At 46.5% G+C, this 19473-nt stretch overlaps 1 protein-coding gene across 1 annotated transcript; it reads left to right on the forward strand.

The window, feature by feature from the left end:
- The first annotated feature begins 12787 nt into the window (after positions 1-12787).
- Positions 12788-19086, forward strand: GUCA2A (guanylate cyclase activator 2A). Its single transcript, XM_081871740.1, has 3 exons — positions 12788-12914; positions 15405-15588; positions 17559-19086. Exons 1-3 carry the CDS (start codon positions 12843-12845, stop codon positions 17621-17623), a joined length of 321 nt encoding a protein of 106 aa, XP_081727866.1. The 5' UTR covers positions 12788-12842; the 3' UTR covers positions 17624-19086.
- Positions 19087-19473: the final 387 nt, after the last annotated feature.

A 19473-nucleotide genomic window follows, 5' to 3' on the forward strand; every position in this document is an offset into this window, starting at 1 on the left:
GGCATGCTTTCTTTGCACTGAAAAAGTGCCCAGATATTGCTAGCAAAACTAATCAAGGGTGGGGGGCAGTTTCTTCTTATCCAGGGCCGGCCTGCCCATGAGGCAAAGTGAGGAGTTGGCCCCGGGCGGCAGATCTGGGCCCAAGGAGCGTACTGCCTCCTCCACCACAGGGGACCATACGACGTCCCTTCCACCACCTCCAAAGGCACTCCCCACTGCCATGCCTATGCCCCCTGTGGTGGAGAGAGTGTGCCATAGTACAGCACGCCCACAGCAGAGGAGGATGAGGGGTGTAGCAGGGCACATCCGCAGAGAAGGAGGCAAGACAGGGGCTTGGCAGTGACAGGCAACATCGGTTTTGCCTCGAGAAACAAAACCACCCAGGCTAGCCCCGCTCCCATCCCCTAATCTCATTTTAAGTGCAACCAGCTCCATCTGAGAAATCAGGCAAGTGTGAACTTTGCATTTAGTACGACACAAAAGCAATGCTTGAAGGGCTTCAAGGAAAGTGTTTGTCACCTGTTCTAAGGTACTTCCTGATTTCCAGAATGGCTTAGGACCGCAATACCTCAAGGACCGCCTCATTCCATATGAACCTACATGGACCGTGATATCATCTTCGGAGGCCCTCCTTCATGTGCCTCTTGCTCAAGAGGTTTGGAGGGTAGCAACAGGAGAACGGGCCTTCTCTGCAGTGGCTCCCCATCTGTGGAATGCTCTCCCCAAGGAAGTTCGCCTGGTGCCTTCATTACATACCTTTAGGTGCCAGGCAAAACTGTTCCTTTTTAACCAGGCCCTTGGCTGGTTTGATTGATATCCTATGCCCTTTTAAAATGTGTCTCTTTTCGGGGGGGGGTATTGGGTTATTGTTTTTATTTTGATTTTATATATTGTGATATTTTCTGTGAACCGCCCTACGACCTCCAGGTATAGGGTGGTATATAAATTTAATAAATGAATAATAAATAAAATAAAATGACTTTTTTGGGGGGGGATGGAATTCCACTGCCTCTACTGTACTTCCTAAACATCTCTTTCCTGTTCTTGTTGTTGAGGCTGCTGTTGTTTCATCGCTTTTTACAAAGCGACTTACAAAATATTAAAATGCAGAACAAGTTATCAGATATTTAAAATCCATGATAATAATAATAATAATAATAATAATAATAATAATAATAAGTCCTTCCATCAAAAAGAAGAGGAAGGACTGATCCTATCCCTACCCCACCCCCCACCAGCTCAGGTTGGTACATGGTGAATGGGGCACAGCCTCGCCAATCTCAGCCTGCCCTCAGCCTGCCCCCACCTGGCTACCGTCACACTTACAACCAGTCCAGGAGGTGACACTGCCCATCTGCTTCCTCCTCCTTAGTCTCAGTGCTGCCCCTTGTAAAACTCAGCAGGAGGAGAAGATGGAAACATAACTAGAATGAGTTGGTTCTGGCTGCCATCGACTCTCTGGCACCACCTACTGTTGGGCTCCCTGCCTTCTGCCCTACCAGTCCTAAAGGGCATCAGCCACCACTGCCTACCCCACCCCATTCCAACATCAAAAGAGGCTAAAATCATGCCACATGGAATTGCAGAGCTGGAAGGGACCCCACGGGTCATTCGGTCCAACGCCCTGCAATGCAGGAATCTTATGCCCACTGTGGGGCTCGAACCCATGACCTTGAGGTTAAGAGTCTCACGCTGTACCAACTGAGCTATCCATAGGGAATCAAAAGCCTGCATAAGCAGGAATCTTTTTTGCTTGGCTTCCCAGCAAAGGTGAGACCAGCAGGTATTATGATGCCCTCAACCCCATCCAATTCCCTTCCCTGGGGAAAGGAGTGGGAGGCCGATGTTTACAAGCTATATATCTGTTACCTGGGCTGATAAAAGGCAACGCCCAGGCAAGCTTTCTCACTCCCGCACAGGCTGGTAAAGAGCAGTTGGTTTCCATGGGAACAAAGGCCGGGCAGCGGGATGAGGAAGCTTCAACATTGTTTGCTGATAAGGACAGGAGGGTGCTGCAAAAGGTTCCCCTCCACCCTAGATTCTGCACATCACCCACCCCACTACATATGGGGAAAGTACCTTTTTGGACATGCAAGTGCGCCCCACAGTTATGAGGGGCAATGATATCCCCACCCTCATTTCCTCTCCTTTGTCATTTAGCTGCTTTGTCCTGCCCCGCAAAACGTCACTCCTGAATTCTGCAGAATTAGGATGCATGCGAACATCCCGAGGGCCACATCTGGCCCTCTTGGAGACCTTCAGCGTGGCCTGCATCAGTGGCTAAGCTTCCTTAAGCTGCTGAACCTTTCCCCTGCTGCTGAATTTTGCTGTCTCCCCCTCAGCCTGCACACTGTGCTCCCCAAGCAAATTGTGCTTCCCGCCCCACTGATGGCTTCCAAACCACAGGATGGTGAAGGGGAGGCTGGGGGGAGAGAGAGGGGGGGAGGGAGGGAGGGAGGGAGGGAGGGAGAATGGTCCCAACCACCAGACCCCTCTTACAATCAAATATACTCACAACCAGAGCTTATTTCAGCTGGAACTCACTAGATCTCAGTTCTGGCACCTCTCAGATGGATGCCATTGCCATTATAAAAGAACAAAGGAGGCGTTCGTGGTGATTTCCGGCATCTCTTTTTCTAGAAAAACAGCACTGTGCACAACCAAATATCTGAAAGGTATGCAGCAAGGAAGATGGAGCGAGCTTGCTTTCTGCTGCTCCTGAGGGTAGGGCCCAAACCAATGGATTCAAATGACAAGAAATGAGATTCTGAATAAACATTAGGAAGAATTTTCTGATGGTAAGAGCTCTTCGACAGGGGAAGAGACTACCTTGGAAGGTGGTAGACTCTCCTCCACTGGAGGTTTTCAAACACAGGTTGGATGGGCATCTGTCTGGGATTCCTGCATTGCTGGGAGCTGAACTAGATGAGCCTCAGAGCCACTTACAGCTCTACAATTCTGTGATTCTACAAATACAGCTCAACTGTTCCAGAAGTGATGCATCTACCGCAGAAAGTAGGTTTGTTGTTGCTGCTGTTTTTGCTCCGAGTCTGAAAGGCTTTTCCGTGCCAGATTGTGGAAGCTGACAGATGATGAAGCCGCTAGCCTAACATTTACAAACCACGATTGCAGGAACCAAACGTGTGGCTTTCCCCAGCTGTTTCAACCCATATTGAAGCCACAAGGATTCTTTATTCCTAGATTGGTGTTGTTGCTTTTCTGCAATGTGCCAAATAATGTCTGTGATTGTAACAGCAGCGGAAACTGACGACAACATTTTAGCTCATTTACAAATCACCAACAATGACAAGAGTAACAAAATAACTCTAACAGGAAAGGAAGAGAGGACTTCTGTACAGAGCCGTCTTTCCCATTAGGCTTTTGCATTGCGCCAGAGCATTGGCCTCTCAGGGGTGCCACAGAGAGTGGGGGAGCTGCGAGGCTTTGCCGGTGGCCTCCCCTTTCCCTGCATGCCCACCAGCTGTGCCCCATCAACCATGTGGCTGGCGGGCGTGCAGCTTGCCTCCCAAGCCTCCGTGAGAGGAGAGAGATCCCTGCAGAGGCTTAGGATGGAAGCTGTGCCCCACCAACTATATGGCTGGTGGGCATGCAGCTTGCCCCCCAAGCCTCCACGAGAGGAGCATGATCCCCACAGAGGCTTGGGAAAAGGTCGACAACTATGGGAAATGGGGCAGGGGGTCACTGAAGGGAACTTTGCACCACGGCTCTGGATATGCTTAAGACAGCCTGCTTCTGTAACATTCTAAGCAAACAGAAATTAAATAATAGAACAGGTCTTTCAAACAGGTACCTTTGAAGACAAGACCAACCCATCTATGAGACAAGGTAAGGTGACCACCTCAGGTGGCAGGTTCCACAGGGCAGCATTGTTGCTCTTTCTTCCTCCCTTGTTCATGATCTTCCCTCACTCCTTCCTCCTTGGCAGAGAGGGAGCACCATTTTGAGGTCCACCTCAGGTGCCAAAATGTCTTGGGCTAGCCTGATTAAAGAGGATGCTGCCAACCCACATATCATAGCTCTCCGAAGAAAGTTCTGCTCCACCCAGAACATAGCTAAACTATGGGATTTGCGTCCACAAGGTGATTTTCATTTCAATCTTGGTGACAAATCAGTGTCCTTGGTTTGACCTGTGGGCAGCAAGTAAGTTTAAAGAGTAGGGATGGGAGGGAAATTTAATTCAGTTTTCATTGAAAGGTGAAACTACCTAACTTTCTTCTTCTTCTTCTTCTTCTTCTTCTTCTTCTTCTTCTTCTTCTCCTTCTCCTTCTCCTTCTCCTTCTCCTTCTCCTTCTCCTTCTCCTTCTCCTTCTTCTTCTTCAATGTGTCATTTGGTCCTGCTTGAGTCGACAACTGCATTCCACCCTCGCCTGCAGTCATGTTTTAGTCGCAGGGCTGAAAATGGCTTGGTTCACTGCTGTAAAACAGGGTTCTCTCTGCTTCACTTCCAAAGTGCTCAGGGAACTTTGAAATATAGAGCAAGGTTTCAGTTTGAGGGCATCTGTTCTGGTGCCTTGACTGCACTGGAACCTGATCGGATTATGCTTACAGAGGAGCTGACCCGTGACATTGCTAACAAACCAAGGCTCAAGTGTTGGATTAATTTTTCATACTTCCATGTGGCTCTGTATGCAATCTGCTGACCACGTCAATCAAGGCCTGGTGGGATAGTAACAGCATGTCTTATTCAGCTACCTCTCTGGTTTCTGTTAAAACGCTGCAGATTTCAGATGGGGAGGCTTAAGAAATGTGATCTTTACAAATTCGGGTACAAACTAACCTGATCTGTAGCTCCTGGAGTAAGATGTCATTTGGAGCTGAACTATTCACACAATTTCACACTTTCTTGATGTTCTAATACAGTTCTTGACTTTTAAAAAAAAGAAGTCAAAATATATTTAGAATGGTAAAGAGGAGAACATCATTTGTCCACTTTTTTTTTCAGTCCACTGATCCATTTCACCAGTTCTGGACTTCTGTGTAGATCAGAACAGAACTACGAATCAGAATGCTTCCCTGAATTTTTGCAGTACAGTGGCACTTCAAGAAATGCACACACACACACAAATATTTAATGTAAAGAATGAATACCATGAAACATTTGAATGAAAAGCAGCATAGAAATCTAATAAATCAAAATCAAATATATGTCATTCAGGAGAAGAATGCATGCAAAACACACACAAAATGTGTGTAAATGTGTACAATTTAAATGTTAAGCTTTTGTGCATTGAATGCCCCACCCCAAAAAGAAGGAGATGGAACAGAAGATCTGAGCACACATGAAATGGAAAGGAAATGGAAATAGGATGCTGTTTCCTAAGACTTTAGAAATGCTTTCCTTGAGAGAAAACACATTTATAAATGTGTGTTATGAAGGAAAATATTAGGAATGTACACTGGATTCAGCCAGAGTCCTAAGGGCAAGGTAGATTGGACTGATTTGGAGGGATCTGGGTTTCACCCAAGTCAGCTGGAGACAGGCCCAGATTTTGTTGGGTCACACCCTCGAGTTGTAAAGGGTCAGGTCTAGAGAGGAGGCAATGCCTGAGAAGAACCTCAAATACCAGGTAGACAGGCCTGGGGGAGAAACATTTGCCCCAGGGTTCTGAGGTTCCCCATTCTTGCTATAAAGGCATGCAAGCTTCCAAGCAGTATAGAGTTATTAGCTGAACAAACTACAGTGGTATCTCGGGTTACATACGCTTCAAGTTACAGACTCCGCTAACCCAAAAATAGTACCTCAGGTTAAGAACTTTGCTTCAGGATGTGAACAGAAATCGTGCTCCAGCGGCGCAGTGGCAGCAGGAGGCCCCATTAGCTAAAGTGGTGCTTCAGGTTAAGAACAGTTTCAGGTAGAGTAGACGACAATAGAGGAGTGAAGAATGAAACTTATGGACTTCGCAGAACTGGACAAAATGACTGGGAAAATTAGATACCAGAAAGATCACAAGTTCACTGAGGACTGGAGAAAGTTCACGAGTTATCTGGAAACTATATGTGATGAACAGACAACGCTAGTTGGATTTAAAGAGGCTTTGTGATGTTAGAGGGTATTGTAAAAGAAAAAGAGATGAAAGGATAGTACTAATTTGCAATATATGATAAAGGAAATGCGTACTTAATATAAAAAATATGAGGATTGTGGAAGGAGCGGGGGGAAGTCAAAAATTTGTAAATTGGAAATTATGATTATGTTTGAATAATTTGTAAAAGAAAAATGTGTTAAAAATTTAATAATAATAATAAAAAAGAACAGTTTCAGGTTAAGTACGGACCTCCAGAACGAATTAAGTACTTAACCCGAGGTACCACTGTACAAGAAAATGTTACATGTGATTGGCTTCTGAGCTAATGAAAAGGCCATCAGTTTTTGATTCTATATTTCAGGGGTGGCCAACTCCCAAGAGACTGCAATCTACTCACAAAGACTGGCAGTGATCTACCCCCTTCTGGGGGGTTCGGGTCAAAGTTGTTGAGGGGGAAAGCCACACTATGATTGGCTAACAGTTCTATGTCAAATGAATATGTTGGTTATCTTTTGGAAACTGGTGTCATTCCAAGGATAGCTTTTGTCTTACTTGCACCTCTACTTGCCATTTTCTTTGTGCTTAATCTCACGAGAATGGAAACAGATGGAAGAATGGGAAAGAAACCTAGAATTAGTTGGCTCGGCTGGTTATTGCCTCTGGCTGTTGGGCTCTACCTGTTGTTGGGTTCCCTGACTTCTGTCCCACCTGTCCCAATGAACAGTAGTTGCTACTGCTGCAAGCATTACCCTCACTCAGAATAGGCTATCTAATGCAAGCCAAGAGTGGGGAATCTGTGGCCCTCAGATGTTTCTGAACTACAACCTTGTTATCCCTGACCCTTGGCCATGCTGGCTGGGGCTGATAGGAGCTGGAATCCAGAGGCCATAGGTTCCCCTTTCCCGATATAGGCAACTGGATTTGGTGCTGCTGTGAAGACCGTCCTGAGTGAGGGCAATCGTTCCTCCGTTCCTCCGTTCATTCTGAATTGATTATCCTTTTTGTCCCATGCCACAGGGTCCTTCCAACCAATCACTGACACAAGGGATGAGTACTGTGAGGTGAAAAAAAATACACAGTGGTACCTCGGGTTAAGTACTTAATTCGTTCCGGAGGTCCGTTCTCAACCTGAAACTGTTCTTAACCTGAAGCACCATTTTAGCTAGTGGGGCCTCCTGCTGCCGCCGCACCGCCGGAGCACAATTTCTGTTCTCATCCTGAAGCAAATTTCTTAACCTGAAGCACTATTTCTGGGTTAGCGAAGTCTGTAACCTGAAGCGTATGTAACCTGAGGTACCACTGTATTATGAAAGCCACCTCTCCCCTTTTGGTTGGTCCTACTAGGATTGCCTTCTGAAAGCTACAGCCTTCTGGATAGATTGCAACCCAGCTCGGGTGGTCGGTGTAAAAACAGCTTTTGACCTTCTTCCTTCCTTTCGCTACCTCATCATATTTATGGTACTGTTATTACCTAGGAGTCAGGGCTCTCATGTCCCTTTGCTGCCCTTTCCAGGAGTTAAAATGTTACCCAAATGGCACCTCTCTAAGTGGCAGCTGATGTCATACATCATGGGACCATCGCAACCATTTCCATTTACACCAGGCTATTCTGGAGGTCCTTGTCATGAGAGCTATTTCTCTTCCACCCATAAACTGATGAGTCTGTACTTTTGGACCCAAATAAGAGAGTTGTTGCATTATGTACATAATAATTTACAACTAAAGAAAGCATTTCCCTAAAAAAACATCATCGTAAGGGTTTACCTTCAACCCACATGAGTGATGCTTAGGGATGGGAAGGCTGGATGTGTTTCTGGACCCCACTGCCATTTTCAGAAGCTAGTTTTTTGTTGCTGTTGTTTTACAAACTGCTCTGTTTGTCCCTCAAAAAAAAAAGATTCCACCTACTTTCACAAAGAAAAGTGCTTATGAGATTATCCGAGAGCTGACTGTTTCTTCCTTTAATATTTTAAGCTGCTCAGAGGTGTTCTGTGGCCACGCAGTTAAGAAAAGAAAAGAAAAGAAACCTTGTAAGATGCTTCCAGGAAACGGTTTTGCATCATAACATGCAGCCCCCTCCTGGGGAATTGCATGCAGAAGAAATTGTCTGCATGGGGCCACCATCTTTTATTCACCTGTTCAATGACCGTGGTAGCCTTAGATCATGGGAAAGACCTGTATCTGAAATGCTGGGGACTTGTGTCATGCAATTCATAGGGGTGGTGATCTGTCAAGGATTTTTCTTTGTTTTTCAAGGGGTTGAACTAGATCACCCTTGGGTCCGCTTCCAACTCTACCATTGAACAATTCTATGAAGACCCAGTCAGGTCTAGCATGGTCTAGCAGGCACTTTCCTGCAATCCTAGCTGGAGAGCAGACAGGAATGTGCATCAATGCCAAAGCTACTTAGGCCACTTAGCCAACTTAAGTCCCTTTAGCCCACTTTGGCCCACTTCAACCCACTTAGGCCCAAACAGACCTACTTCAGTTCACTTCAGCCCACCTTGGCCCACTTAGCCCACTTAAGTCCCCTTAGCCCTCTTAGCCATCTTAAGTCCCCAATTAAGTCCCCTTAGCCAAATTAGCCAACTTCTAAATGCATACAAGAATGGGTGCATTCAGAGAAAGTCACACTAAAAAGCTGGTGAATTTTCACTGGGACTGTTCCATTGGGGACTATTGCCTAAAAACTGGTATACAGTGGTACCTCAGGTTACATACGCTTCAGGTTACAGACTCCGCTAACCCAGAAATAGTACCTCAGCTTAAGAACTTTGCTTTAGGATAAGAACAGAAATTGTGCTCCGGTGATGCGGCAGCAGCGGGAGACCCCATTAGCTAAAGTGGTGCTTCAGGTTAAGAACAGTTTCAGGTTAAGAACAGACCTCCAGAATGAATTAAGTACTTAATCCAAGGTACCACTCTATTAATAGAAATTAGTCCTAAAATGCTGGTGAGTTTTAATGGGGACTTGAAAAAGAAATCCATAAACTGATTTGGAGAACTGCCCTTAAAACTGGAGAATTGGGGAGAAGGTGACATGAGCAGAGTTGCCCTCCCTCTCCCTGCGCATGCTCAGGTTGGTGTCCTTCAAAGAACACGTCAGAAGGCAGTTCCTCTTTCTTCTGATATATGAAAGGCAGCTGCGTCAATTGGCCCCAAGGCTGACATGGAAAAGTTAAACAATAAACCTTCATCATCATTATTTGCAAACTTAAAATGTTGAGCAGAACTTCAAAGATGTGTGACTACCACCCCAAATAAAGCCCTCATGGTAGGTCCTCCTGAGAAATGGGAGGTGGGGAGTTCTCAGGATCCTGGTCCCATCCATCTCCATAATTCTCCATAATCCTATGATTCTATTACTATTGTCGGCTTCCATGGTTTATGAATATGTTTATTCTGCTTGGAGTGGTTTCATTTTAAATGAATTTTAGAGTCCTTGGGTTGAATCCAGAGTTCAGGAGATGTAACAGGCCTGTAGGATGCTGGCTACCTAGCCTCTCCTCCCCATGGGACAGTGTAGCCTGATAAATTGTCCCATCCCCCCCCCCCGCCGGTCCACAGCCCACTCCATTCAGTAGGAACCACAAATCCTCAGCCCACACCAACCTGCCCATTTCTGAAGATCTGCATCAGGAGACCTGTTGTGGTCGCTGCTGCCTTCAGAGCTGCTGGTGGTGGCCACTGGAAGCGAAGCCTTCTTAGTGGTGGCACCCCAGTTGTGGGATGCTATTTCCCAGGATGCCCTGTTGGTGTTTTCCCTTTGGCAGCCCGTCAAAACTTCTTTTGTTGTCTGCTGCTTTTAATGGGAAAGTTTTAACTGTGCGTTGATTGCTGCCTTTATGAGGTGCTCCTTCGCATGTCTACTCAGAGGTAAGCCCCACTTAATTCGATGGGACTTACTCCCAGGCAGATGAGAACAGGAGTGCAGCCTCGCAGTTGGTGTAACTTCAATTGGGGGTTTAAAATGTATCAATTGTTTAATATGCGAATTAAACAAATTAAGCTCCTCCCACCCACTTCCCCTGCTTTTGCATTATAGCATTGTTCCGGCTGCCTTGGAAGCTTCTACTGAAAGGTGGCCTTGGAAAATTAGAAATAAAAGAAACAGGTCGTCATAGGTTTCCCTTGAACCAAGGGAAAGTTAAACATAAGCAATTGTAAAGCAGAATGGAATGGGTTGTTACTTTATATATACTTTCAGGAATGTTTATTATAGGGCGAGCAGTTGCACAACTCCTATCTACTTCAAGACTAAAACATGGCCTGTATCTTTTGCTGCCAGGAAAGAACATGTAGCTACCTCCAAAGTACAACATGGCAAAATACAAAAAACAAAACAAAACACAACTTTCTTCATGTAATGGTTGGCTTTTCTTAGTGGAGGGCTGCAGTTGCAGGCTGAGGGCAGTCAACAGCAGCAAATCTTAAACTCAGTTCTCTGTGTTTCCATGTTAGTTTACTATTTTTCTTCTTCTAAAAGTCTCCATGAAAACTCACCCACATTTTAGCACACATATTCTAGCCTACATATTCTCGTGCGCAACTTCCCCTAATACAGTCACACCTCAATTTACAGACGTTTCAGGTTGCGGTTTTTTGGGTTACGGACGCACCAAAGCCCAGAAGTACCGGAACAGGTTATTTCCGGGTTTCGGCGGTCATGCATGTGCAGAAGCGCTAAATTGTGCTTTGCGCATGCGCCGAAGCGCCGAATCGCAACCCGCGCATGCACACAAGTGGCACTGCGGGTTGTGAACGTGCTTCCCACATGGTTCACGTTCGCAACCCGAGTGTCTACTGTACATACATTCTTACAAAGCAATGTAATGTATTTTTGCATGTCGTTCTCACTAATAGGTGGGATCTAGACACATATTAAAAACAACTCGGTGGAAATGCTTTTTTTAAGCGTTTTGAAAAATATATTGAATTTGCCATAAGCTCACCATCGCCATCTAGTGTCACATTTGTATAATGCATGTAAAACATACTTAAAACGTTATATTTGCAGCTGTATAGCTGAATCCATAAATGCATTTCAATGCCCACTTCTGGGCCATAGCATATGTATTTTTGTACACATTCCTTGTCTGGAGATCCTGCATTGCAAAATTCAAAGAAATGTGAATTTCAAAGGATGGCTTTATTTCAGTATAGAAACAGTTTGGGGAAGTGCATAGTGAGTAGATTTGCCTTTAAATGTGAACTGAAAAGATCTGGAGAACACCAGGATGGGGAAAGCTAAGTCAGAACATCTCGGAAGTGAGGCAAGCACCTCTCAGACTCTATTGCAACAAGTATCAGCCTCCCATTTGGATTACTGTAATGTTTTGCACATGGGGCCGCCCTTGAAGATGATCCAAAAGCTTCAGCGACTGTCAGAATGTTAACCAGTTCTAAAGGAGCTGCACATCTGGGCCAAATCCAACACAAAAATGTAACATCAATTGAAAACATCAGTAAAGTCTGGGGGTAAAACAAACACTGTCCAAAGGCCTGAACTTCATGGATTTTGTCAGACAGGCATAGGCAAACTCGGCCCTCCAGATGTTTTGGGACTACAACTCCCATCATCCCTGACCACTGGTCCTGCTAGCTAGGGATGATGGGAGCTGGTAGACTCAAAACATCTGAAGGGCCGGGTTTGCTATGCCTGTTGTAAGACATCTAACAGAAAGCAGACACAACTCCTGTCTGTCTTCAATTGGCAAGGAGTTCCACAGGGCAGGGCCTGCCATGTTAAAGGCTCGGTCTTTTGTGAAGGCCAACTGAACCTCAAGGGCATAGATGACCACCCAAATGCCCCATCAGATCTCAGCGATGGAGGTGGAGCATAAGGAATTAAGCAGTCCTCCTTTTGGCCCAAGCACTTTAGGGCTTTGTGAATTCACATCAAAACCTTGAAGCTGGTTCAGATCCTATTTGAAGCAGGAGTTGTGTATGCCACAACGGCCACAAGTATACTTCTGGCTCAGAAATGGAAATCACAGGAGATTCCAACATTGGAAGAATGGCGGAGTAAGATGGTGAAATACGTTGAGTTAGCAAAGCTGAAGGGGAAGATCCTGAATCAGCATGATGAACTGTTTCAAAAGGACTGGAGCAAATTTATATTATATATGAAAGAATATTGTAAACATCTGAAAACGTTTGGAGCTTTGAGTTGAAATGTTTTGTAATGACAATATAAGGAACTGATTTACATTTAACAAGGGGAAATATAAAAATAAGACAGAAGGTAAAAAAGTGGTTATAGAAATGTTAAGATTAAAGTAAATATATATGGAAGTCAGGAAGAGGGGCGGGAGGAGGTTGATGCTCTGGTAAGAGCGAGCTTTGAGTTTATTGATGTATGTATGGCTATTGTGATTACAAAAATTGAAAATGTAATAAAAATTATTTTAAAAAGAAATGAAGCAGGAGTTGCTCAGCAGCCTACAGGATTGGGCCTTGGTGTGGTCCCCCTGCCCTTTGGCTCTTAAAGCTATCCACCCATCACCTGCTGGCGGCTCCATCCCAGCTGGGATACGGCAAGCAAAGTTCGTAGAAGGAAACACTCTTCTGACGAAGTGCCATAAAACAACAAAGATGTCAATGTTTTCTGGGCGGAGGCATTTCTTTGGGGCTATCACACTTCACAAACTGCCTAGGGGGTTGTCACCATCCTAGCCGGTGCCAATATACCTTAGTTATTCAATAACTAGAGGGCATCCTTTAAAAATCCAGCTCCGTCGCTGTTGAGCCAGTCCGCCCTGACATTCCAAGTCAGAATCAGAATCGTGACTCACCATGAACACCTACCTGGTGGCCACAGTCTGCCTGAGTGTGCTGGCCGTCCTCTCAGATGGGGTCGAAGTCAAGGTAAGAGTTGTGGTATCCTCCCAGGATCGCCTTTCTGCCCTTATGGCATCACCTTGAAGGAAAGGGCTGTAGCTCAGTGGCTAGAGAACTGGATTCCTAGATGCCTTTGGTCCCAGGTTGAATCCTTGGCATCTCCAAATAGGGTGGAGATAGACCTTTCCCAAAGACCCTGGGCAGCTACTGCCCGTCAGCGAGATATAAGTAATAATGTTCTGACCTGATACAGGGCAGCTTCCTTTGTTCATATCTGGACAGCTTTCCATTTAGAACTGGAATCTTTAGTTTTAAGGGAATGGACAATAGCAGAGGATTAGAGCATCAGCTTTGCAAGAGAAAGCTCCCAGGTTCAGTCCTTGCCATCTCCAGGAAGAGACTGCTGCCAGTCTGTGTAGACCAGGGTTTCCCAAACTTGGGTCTCCAGGAGTTGTTGGACTACAACTCCCAAGTGTGGGAAACACTGGTATAGATTATACTCAGCGGCGTAGCGTGGGTTGTCAGCACCCGGGGCAAGGCAAGTAATTTGCGCCCCCTAACCCAGGGCAAGGCAAGTAATTTGTGCCCCTAACCCCTAACCTGCCGCCGCTGCCAGCTTCTTCTTGCTGCTGCCTGGGCTGGTCGGATGTGGTTCTCTCCCGCGCTCAGCGCTGCGCTGGGCGGCCGCTGCACTGTCCCTCCCCCAGATAGTCCCTCCCTCGCTCTCTCTCCACTCCGCACCGCAACGCAACGCATGCCTGGCACCCTCCCCCTCCACAGTGGGCGGCGACCCGGCGGCTCGTATCGGATTCGCACAGCCAGCACTGCAGTGAGAGAGAGTGAGTGAGCCAGGTAGGGGCAGAGAGCTGCGAATGCGAGCGCGCGCCCCCAAATGTTGCGCCTGGTGCGGCTGGCCCCCCTGCCCCCCCACACTACGCCACTGATTATACTGAACCAGATGGGCCAATAATCTGACTCAATACAGGGCAGCTGCATATTGATCATTTGGGCTTTAAGTCTGGGAGGTCTTAGATCCTGTGCATGTCCACTCCAAAGAGATGAACTTCTATAATCTTAATTGAGGGAGGCGAAACAAAGGAGACCCCTAAAGTAATAGCTTACAGCAAACAGTGGGTCCAGTTAATCATTTACCAAATGATATGTACACAGTCAGACTATTAGCAGAACAGTGAATTTACCAAGCAGCCACATGGCCACTATTATTGAGGATTATTTTTCCTCTTTCTGCTTTGCTCTGTACTGGAATCCACCCCACCCAAATACTGGGAGAATCTCTAAAACAAATTATGTATTTGGACCTCGCACAGTTTGACACACCCTTCCCGTCACATCATTTACATGCCTTTCTCCTCCTTGCCTTATTGATGGGCATGTGTGCATTGAAAAACAACCACACTGCAACAAAGGAATTTTGATGCGGCTGTACTGTGTGATTGCCTGGAGATTCTTTTTCTGCTGTGTTTGAGCTGATGTGCACACGCATGCCAGCATATTGATAAAACACCCCATGAAAAGAATCTTGATACAGTTGGATGCACATTGGCAAGGCGGGGGACATTTTCAATTTTCAGCCAGAGGGCCACACCTCTATTACATAAACTTCTAGGGGCCACATGATGGTGGGGAGGGAGTCAGAGGAAAAAAATTGGTGGAGAAATGAATGTAGAACCTTTGGGGCTCGTTTCTACACACACACACACACACACACACACACACACACACACACACACACGTGGAAACTAGCCTAATGTACAAACATAAAATTTGGCCCCTGGAAAGTTGTCCACAGAGAAATGTGGACCTTGGGCTGATTATTTTTTTTAAAGGTTCCCTGTTCTACTGTAGCTTTATAGAGGGTTTGTGCATTGTTAGTTTTTAGCAGTCTCCAGGCAGGCTAGGCTCTATGCAGAGTGCAGGATTTGATCAGTCAGCACAGCCTTGAAGGATGGTCTTCTGAGAACATGCCTCTATCTTTATTGCTTTGCAAATACATGCTGGGCAAGGATAAGCCTTGCCCTTGAAATTTCCCAGCCAAGGGATTTGCTTGAAGAGCAGGCTCCTTCACACAAACACACGCAGGTTTCTAAGTTACAGTTTGACCTTTTCAGTGGGTCTTCGTGCATGAGGATGTTCCTGGCAAGGCTCTAATGTGCAGTGGTGGCTGATGGGGCAGGAGGCAGGGGGACGACAACAGTAGGAGGAGACAGACCCAATGGCACACAGTGCCCAATAATTCTGTTTGTCCCTCTGATGAATTCTGTAAGGGCAGATGACAGCAGATCCCAATGTCTTCCCCCTCCTTCTTCCTAATGTAGATTTTCCCTCACCCCTTCTTCCCTGGGACAGATGGAGGCACCATTTTGGGGTCCACCTCAGGTGCCAAAATGTATCAGGCCAGTCCTGGCACCAAGACTGGGGAGGAGGGAGAAGGAACCTATTACATGCCCTGCCGTGGGCAAGTGATGGTGCTACTCTGTTTTAATTTCCCCTGGGCAGGTGGGAGACTACGTATTCCCCTTGGAATCAGTGAAGCAGCTGGAGGGCTTCTTCAAGGAGAGATCCAAGAACATACGCACGCGCATGGGCGCCACATTTGGTGCATGCAAAGACCCGAAAATGCCCTCAGAGTTTGCACCAGTCTGTGCATCCCCCAGAGCAGGAATACTGCTCCGACAACTCGGTATGTGGTGATGGTCAAGTGCATGCATGAGAAGGTGGGATGACTCCTCGGCTTTGAACAGCCAGACAGAAGAGGCATATTCCAGATGGGCCTATGTGCAAGTTTGCTTTGCAGCTAGAATATCAGACCAGCCCTGCTCATCTTGCCCAACATCCTATTCTCATAGTGATCAACCAGATGCCTGGGGGAAGCCCAGAAGCAGGACCAATGAGCCCAAGATCCCTCTTCCCATCTGCAATTCTCAGATGCTGGTACTCAGAGGCATACCACCTCTACTCGTGGAGTGAAAAACTAGTAGCCATTGATAACCTCACCCTCCATTGATTTGTCTGATCCTCTTGTAAAGCTGTCCAAGTTGGTAGACCTCACTGCCTCTTGTGGGAACGAATCCCCCCAGTTTAACAGTTGACCCCTTGAAGGAAATGCTTTATCTAGACCCTTGGTTCCCAACTTGGGGCACATGCCCCCACAAGGAGGCAATTTGATTTTTAAAGGGGGCAATTTGAGAATGAGTCATTAACATTAACAGTTAATGGCCTTTTAGGCTTCCTCCACATGAATTCACATTTGGAAGAATAAGAATTATATATTGGGGGGGGGTGTCAGGATTTTAGAGATGCTTGGGGGGGCATGGCAAAAAAAAAAAGGTTCAGAACCACTGATCTAGACTGTCCTGAATCTTCCAACACTCACCTCATTGGATGGCCCCATTGGGTTCTAAAATTACAAGAGAGGAAGGCAAACTTTGATCCAGCAGAGATCTTCTGGGGTCTTATTCCTCCTCTTCTCCTCAGATGGCTTTAAAAGGGGATTTGACAAATTCATGGGAGAAGAAGGCTATAAATAGCTACTTGCCACAATGGCTGTGCTCTGTCTCCACTGCAACATTTTCCAGAGGAGTAACAAGGGCTGTCTTAAGCATATGCAGCACTGGGGTGCAAAGATCTGCCCGGTGCCCCCCTCAGGTTGCCCAGTCCCAGGCGCGCAGGAGGGCGGAGCCGGCCGGCCACCTCAGCGTCTCGCTGGCTCGGTCACCCCCAAACTCACAGCGCAGAGCCGCCTATAGTAGAAGAGCCTGCCGTGGCGTTCCGACTGGCGGGCGGGTTCTTCTCCAGACTCAACTCTCAGGCCCCGGACTCTCGGCCTGGCGCCCCTGAGAGCCCAGCGCCTGGGTGCCCCACACCCCTCGTGCCAATGGGTAAGACAGCCCTGGGAGTAACCATGTTTGTATGTTGCTGTACAAACAAGAGAATTTTCTTGTGACACCTTGAAGAGTAACAGGCTTATGCTGGGGACTAGTCCTCAAAAGGTTATGTCATAATAAATGTGTTAGACTCTAAAGTGCCTCTAGATTCCCTGTTGTTATTTTCCTACTTGCTAGGTGACAGGAACTGGGCAGAGGAGGAATGGTGGAGACTGCCCCCCCCCATCCTGACCCTTCCAGAGAAGGAGAAGAAGACAGTTCAGGATTGCAACAGGGGTTTGAGGGAGGTCACAGCTCAGAGGCAGATGAGGGGGAAAGCTGGGAAATAATGGGAGAGGAGGAGGAGAAAGAGGACACACCGGGGGGGGGGGAACAGCTGACAGGCACAATGTCTTTAGAAAGCATTCCAGTCCCTCCCTCCCAGACCTGACGAGCCTTGAAATTAGGAGAGCAAAGAGCTCGGAGAAGAAGCGCCCAAGGGCACCTATAGGGGAGGAAACCGAAGCCTTCCAGATGTTCTTGAACTACACTTCCCATCATCCGTGGCCACTGGCCATGCTGGCCGGTGATGATGGCAGCTGAAGTCCAACATCTGGAGGCCTAGGGGTTCCCCATCCCTGGTGAAGTGACAGGTTGAGATGATTAGCGGTGAAGCCCCAGAGGTACACATGGATCCCCTCCCCTCTCAGTCCCAATTGGAGTACTTGAGTCACCCAAAGAGTCATCCCAAAGTCACCCAAAGAGTCTTTCTTTTTCTTTGCTTCAGAAATGATCAGCGCAGATGCTGCGACCTGTGAGATTTGTGCCAACGTTGCCTGCTCTGGATGCTAATGAAGAAGACCACCACCATCTCTGCTGGCTTTCTAAGTGGATTCTGACAACTGGCCCTTGCTGCTACTGCTGCCTTTTCCTCATCCAAACCAACAGAGGACACCTCTGCCCACTGGCACAGCTTGGCTGGGTCATTGTGTCCCTGCTGCTGCTACCCAGCCTTGGCTTCCAGGACCCCATCCCTAAAACCTCTATGAGCACAATTCAGAGTTCATGTCGGAGGGGAGAGAGCAAAGGACAGGAAGTTGGGCTGGGGAAGGAAGGTGAATGGTTGAAAAGAAGGTGATTGGTCCCTGCAAAAAATAATAATAACGACATCAGTTCCATGTAATTTTTCTTCTGCTTTTTAAAAATTGAAAACCAGCTGTGTGAGTTTGCAAATGTTAACAGAAAAAAGAGGGTGGGGAGAGGAAGTTTTTGTTGCCAGACATGTTTCCTAGTCAAAATCAAGACTTGGCTGTATTTCCCCCTGAACAGGCTCCAGATACATTTTCCCCTATAGGGAGAAAAGTAGCTGGGTGACATTTTGTGCAAAAGGGGCAATCTGGCTCCCCTCTCCTCTACTTACTCTTCCCTCAAGATTACAACCTCCTGCAGCTGATTCTCAATGAAAAGTAATATTACATCTCAGGAATGCTAGATGCTGCCTAAAGTCATTTTTTTCACCTCTCACACTGCCATTCTTGGGTCAGTTCTCCACATTTCCACACCAGTTTGTCATTTAAAAAAGCACTCGTGAAAATTCACCAGCATTTTGGTGCAAATTTCTCTTAAAATGCACACATTCCTATGCGATTTCCCCTAACATGAATATTTTTGCAAAGCAATTTCCCCTAATATAATGCATTTCTGCCTGCTATTTTCACTGTTGTAGGTACATGCTTATCCATACTTTCGCCTAGTATACATTTTTTTGGCTGGAGAGCTGCATTGCAAGATCTAGAGGGGTACGGATCTGGAACAATGGCTGTGCTTCAGCCAGGAAAGTACAAATCAGGCACTTTAAGCTTTAAATGCAAACTGAACTGAACTGAATCTCTCCCCTATCACAACCCAGCAGCCAGTTTCTGACCACCAGCTTTGGGGTGCATGGCAGCGGAGTATAGTGGCAGCAGAGAGGAACCAGAAATCCCAATTTCTTTCCAGCATTTTCCTTCCATCCCCAGCAAACCTTTCCTGCTCCCATGGTCTCCCTCTTCCTCTCCTCAGAGGCAGTTGATTTGGATGATGCCCCTGCTTCTTGATAGCCACACATTTTAAAATGAAATCAATATGCAGACTAAAACACTGTGTAGCCCACATAACACTTCTATTCGAGTTTAAATACCCTTTTGTTCTCTGTTGGTGATTTGGTCGTTTGGTTTTGATGGCGATCTCTTAAGCAAAACTGGCTTCTGACTTGCAAAACTGGCATCCTCGTGGATATCCCTGTTTGGTGTGTCCAAAATAAAGATTTCCAGTGCACTGATGCTCTCTGCCTTTACTACTTTGATGTGAAAATGGTTTGGCTCGTTTAATTATTACAATCAGTTTTTTATTTATACCCCCGCCCATCTGGCTGGTTTTCGCCAGCCCCATTTCCCCAAAAATTACCTGTTGCAAGGAAAAAACTCTCTCCATGTAGGTATTAAGTAATAATAATCATACTACTGCCAAATTATTATTTATACCCACCCACTTGGCTGGGTTTCCCCAGCCACTCTGGGTGGCTCCCAACAGAATATTAAAAACCACGACAAAACATCAAATGTTAAAAACTTCCCTAAACAGGGCTGCCTTCAGATGTCTTCTAAAAGTCAGATAGTTGTTTGTTTTCTTGACATCTGATGGGTGGGTGTTCCACAGGGCGG

This window comes from Podarcis erhardii (genome assembly GCF_964252035.2).
Source record: "Podarcis erhardii genome assembly, chromosome: 7".
Classification (NCBI taxonomy): domain Eukaryota; kingdom Metazoa; phylum Chordata; class Lepidosauria; order Squamata; family Lacertidae; genus Podarcis; species Podarcis erhardii.